The 3,967-nt window shown below is 40.3% G+C and overlaps 1 protein-coding gene across 1 annotated transcript in view; it reads left to right on the plus strand.

Moving 5' to 3' along the window:
- The window catches only part of LOC107553591 (P2X purinoceptor 5-like), an 11,534-nt gene that overhangs the window by 5,784 nt on the left and 1,783 nt on the right, over positions 1-3,967 (plus strand). The window contains exons 7-8 of the mRNA XM_016235870.1: positions 680-821; positions 1,404-1,543. Coding sequence (XP_016091356.1) covers positions 680-821; positions 1,404-1,543 — 282 coding nt within the window. The remainder of the gene's footprint in view (positions 1-679; positions 822-1,403; positions 1,544-3,967) is intronic.

Here is a 3,967-nt window from a genome sequence, read left to right on the forward strand (position 1 = left end):
CACAACCCCGTCTTTCTTGTTTGGATGTTTTTCATGCTGCATTTGAACTGGTTTGTTTCTGTGTCAGCACAGGATGTTCTGTTGTCATTTCAAACTCCTGAATAATGAAGTTCATAGGCCACTCACAAGTGCATAGACAGGATCATTCCGTGGCTTAAATACAGTGTCTGGCAAGCTGTTATTTAAAAAGCCAGTACAATCCTTTTAAATGAGCACACTAACAAATCTAAACGGAGCACTACCATGCTGCAATTGCTTTTTTATTTCTCTCAGAAATTGATTCATTCACTCACCAAGTCATTACAAAGCAACATACCAAAAAAACAAATGCTAAACATATGCTATATACAAAGTTTAGAGATCTAAATCTACCGTCATGTAGGGGTGTGAAAGAGCGGACTTGCTTGCACATAATGAAGCGTTATGTTTTTCGATACTGATGGCACAGCACAACACACCACAAGCTGCTCTGAATATCTGACGCTTACTCATCTCTATTTATACCAGCACAGCACTGAGACTTACAGTCTTGATGTCCAGTGCCTTGCCTGTTTCACTGACAGTTGTTCCTTTGTCCTTACTGGCATGATCTTTGCAAAGTCATCACATTGTAGATTAAGCAAATGCTATGAGCTGTTTCAGATACTCCTTCTCCTACTTTTCTTTCCCTCACTTGAAGATCGAATGTCCTGCCTACCACCAACAGCACATATCTGAAGACGTGCAGATATGACAAGGACCATCATCCCTATTGTCCCATCTTTCTTGTGGGAGATGTGATTAACTGGACTGGATACAGTTTCCAGGATTTGGCAACAAAGGCAAGTGCTTCAAATGACATGACAAGTTAAAACAAAGTCTCCACCATTGTAAACGCACTGGTAGTTGACGTCCAAGCTACAGCTCAACGTATAAGCAAAGAGAGTTTTCCTAACTTGTCCACATTGAGACAGGGATCTTTTTTAGTGTATGATTCGGGGATTCTTTTAAAAAAGATGCTCATGCAAATAATAATAAAAGGCTGATCCAGGCACCCCAAAAATTATTTGGACACTTATAAGTGTGTGAATGTCATATGTGTCTGCGTATAATTCAAAAATAACAAAATATCATACAAATTGACATTTATTAAAAAAAAAAGAGAGAGAGAAAACAAGTTTGCACTGTATGCCATTATTTTCGAGCAAAAGACTCAAAAGACACTTATATGAATACACTATTTGATATGAATGCAGTTGCTTAAAAAATAATTTTAAAAAGCCTTTATAAGACTTACAACAATGAGATTGGAACAATTAACTCCCAAAACTGCAGAGGACTATCATGACGCCCTATATTTGATGCAGAGAATAATTTTATTAACTGATATCATTGTTTTCTTTTCTTTCTATATACACACACAGGGTGGTTCAATTGGAGTTGGAATCGAGTGGAATTGTGATTTGGATAAAGATGAATCTCAATGTAACCCTGAATATAGCTTTACACGCTTAGATTCCTCTAAAAATTCACAGAACTCTGTCACTTCGGGTTACAACTTCAGGTATTGCTCTGATTTATCGATTTTAGTTCATATAACAAAAGTATTTGATTTCAGCTGTTTTTTTTTACTGCTAAGCAGTAAGCACATGCTTTCTTCAAAACTCCACCCACTAAAACATGCCAGCAAACCTGAATGTGCAAAATGAATCATTGACTACGTTTACATGGACATCAGTAATCTAATTGTTTACCTTATTCTAAATAAACCAATATTATGACTATGGTGTTTACATGAATTGCTTTTAGAATATTCCTTTCGTGTTCCTGTTTTACATGTTATAGTACATAGTTCGATTAATGGCACATGTCATTACGTCCCCACGTGACGCCATCCGACGTCCCCTCCGTAATTTCACATATAAACATATAGTTCGTCTTCGTGATGATGCCATGTACAGTTTTGGGTGTTTCATTTTTAACTTTATGAAAGCTTCAAGTGCAGTTAATTATTTGTACGTGCATACAGACGACGGCGGTGTTGAAGCTCTTTTATTTGTCGTCAAACGGTGTCCGTGACGTCACCCGTAGGGTTCCGAAGAGAGTTTCTGAAGCTCAAAAGTGGGCGGAGCCGGCTGTAGCCATCTTGGCAGTGCGTCACCGAGCGTCACTCCCGGATAATCGAAGATGGGCAAAGAGGCGGGAGCTGGTTGTTGAAGCCACGCCCACCTAGCTCGACGGTGGTGACAGCAGCTGCAATCCACCTGTCACTCAAGTGGCCACGCCCTTAATTATGCATAACTTTAAGGCTTAATATAATTTAAACGGATGAGTTATAAAACAATTCACCCCCCTCAACAGTTGTCATGAAGGGCAAAATTAGCTATATAGACCAAAATAATTTTTTGAACCAGGCTGTAAAGTTGGGCATTTTAACATGGGGAGTCTATGGGATTGACTCCCTTTTGCAGCCAGCCTCTAGCGGCCAGTTGATGCATTACAGTTTAAGTCATTTCCTTCTTGGCTTCACAAGAGAGAGGGGGAGGTTGCCGCTTGATCCTGTCGCAAAATGTGGCAAAAAGTCCTACACGAAGGTAATAATGTGATTAAAGGGGTCATATGACGTTGCTAAAAAGAACATTATGTTGTGTATATGGTGTAATGCAATGTTTATTCGGTTTAAGGTTAAAAAAAACATTATTTTCCATATAATGTACATTATTGTTTCTCCTCTATGCCCCGCCTTTCTGAAATGTGTCGATTTTTACAAAGCTCATCGGTCTGAAAAGCGAGGTGTGCTCCGATTGGCCAGCTATCCAGTACGTTGTGATTGGCCGAATACCTCAAGCATGTGACGGAAATGTTACGCCCCTACCATACTGTGATGCCGTCTCCCGGCATGACGAGACTAAGTCGATCTACTCTGCTCGTGCACATCCCATCATCGGTTCTCTTTTAGCAGTTCAGTCAATGTACTTTTAGGAGTAACTGAATAACTCAGGATATTGGTTTATTTCGTATCAGAGGGAGTGTCAGGCATGTTTATAAACCGAATAACTTAAGTAATTTGTGGATTAGTGCGTACTGGAGACGCGAACCATTTCAAACGATTCAGTTCAATTTGGTGAACTAATTCGGCCGGTTCACTGAGAAGATCCGGTTAAATAGAACGATTCTTTCGCGATCCAGACATCACTAGACGAGACAAAACCAATAAAACCCATTATAAACGAGGCATTTGTTGCATCCAGTGGGGACATAATTACTGATTATAATGACTTATACTGTCTTTTTACGCGTTGCGTTGCATCGCGCTGCGTAAACATAAAACCATGTCTGCATTTGTGATCGGAGAAATGACAAACAACAAGCGCTACTCTACACTGCTCAAAACTCGCGTTTGAATCATCATTGGCAAATTATTTAAATATAAAAAAACGTACTTACAAGCTGTGAGTCAGAAGCGCCAGACTGTCCATGCAAAGTTGAAACTGCCCAACTTTATAGAAACAGCCTTTGTGCCACAGACTAGAGGTCTACACGGGTCCAAAAATTCATCGACCCGTCTATTAATTTGAAAGTTATTTCAAATTACCGACTCACACTTTTCTCATCCTAATTTTACAAGTTGAAAGTTACAAAACAACACACGCGCAGCGCTGACAGACTCTGATAATGGCCGGGTGTTCTCCGAGTCCGATCGACTCGGGTATTAAACACAATGTTAAACAGACCCGGGACCCAAAGTAATAGATTGGGACCGAACCCAGCTGACCATTTAAAATATAGCCCCGAACCTGTACGGATCCCGGGTCCTCAGGTCTCGGGTCCTCCATGTAGACCTCAACCACAGACGCATTAGGCTACTGGTTCAGGAAACAGTCCTCATCCATCCTCTATAAAATGCGCTGCACACCTCTGAATGTTTAGGTTGAACTGTTCTGTTCTAGTCGTGTTCTCTTTTGGAAGACCAAACAAAGTAGTTTCG

The sequence above is a fragment of the Sinocyclocheilus grahami genome, unplaced genomic scaffold (assembly GCF_001515645.1).
Source record: "Sinocyclocheilus grahami isolate Dianchi unplaced genomic scaffold, SAMN03320097.WGS_v1.1 scaffold475.1, whole genome shotgun sequence".
NCBI classification, from domain to species: domain Eukaryota; kingdom Metazoa; phylum Chordata; class Actinopteri; order Cypriniformes; family Cyprinidae; genus Sinocyclocheilus; species Sinocyclocheilus grahami.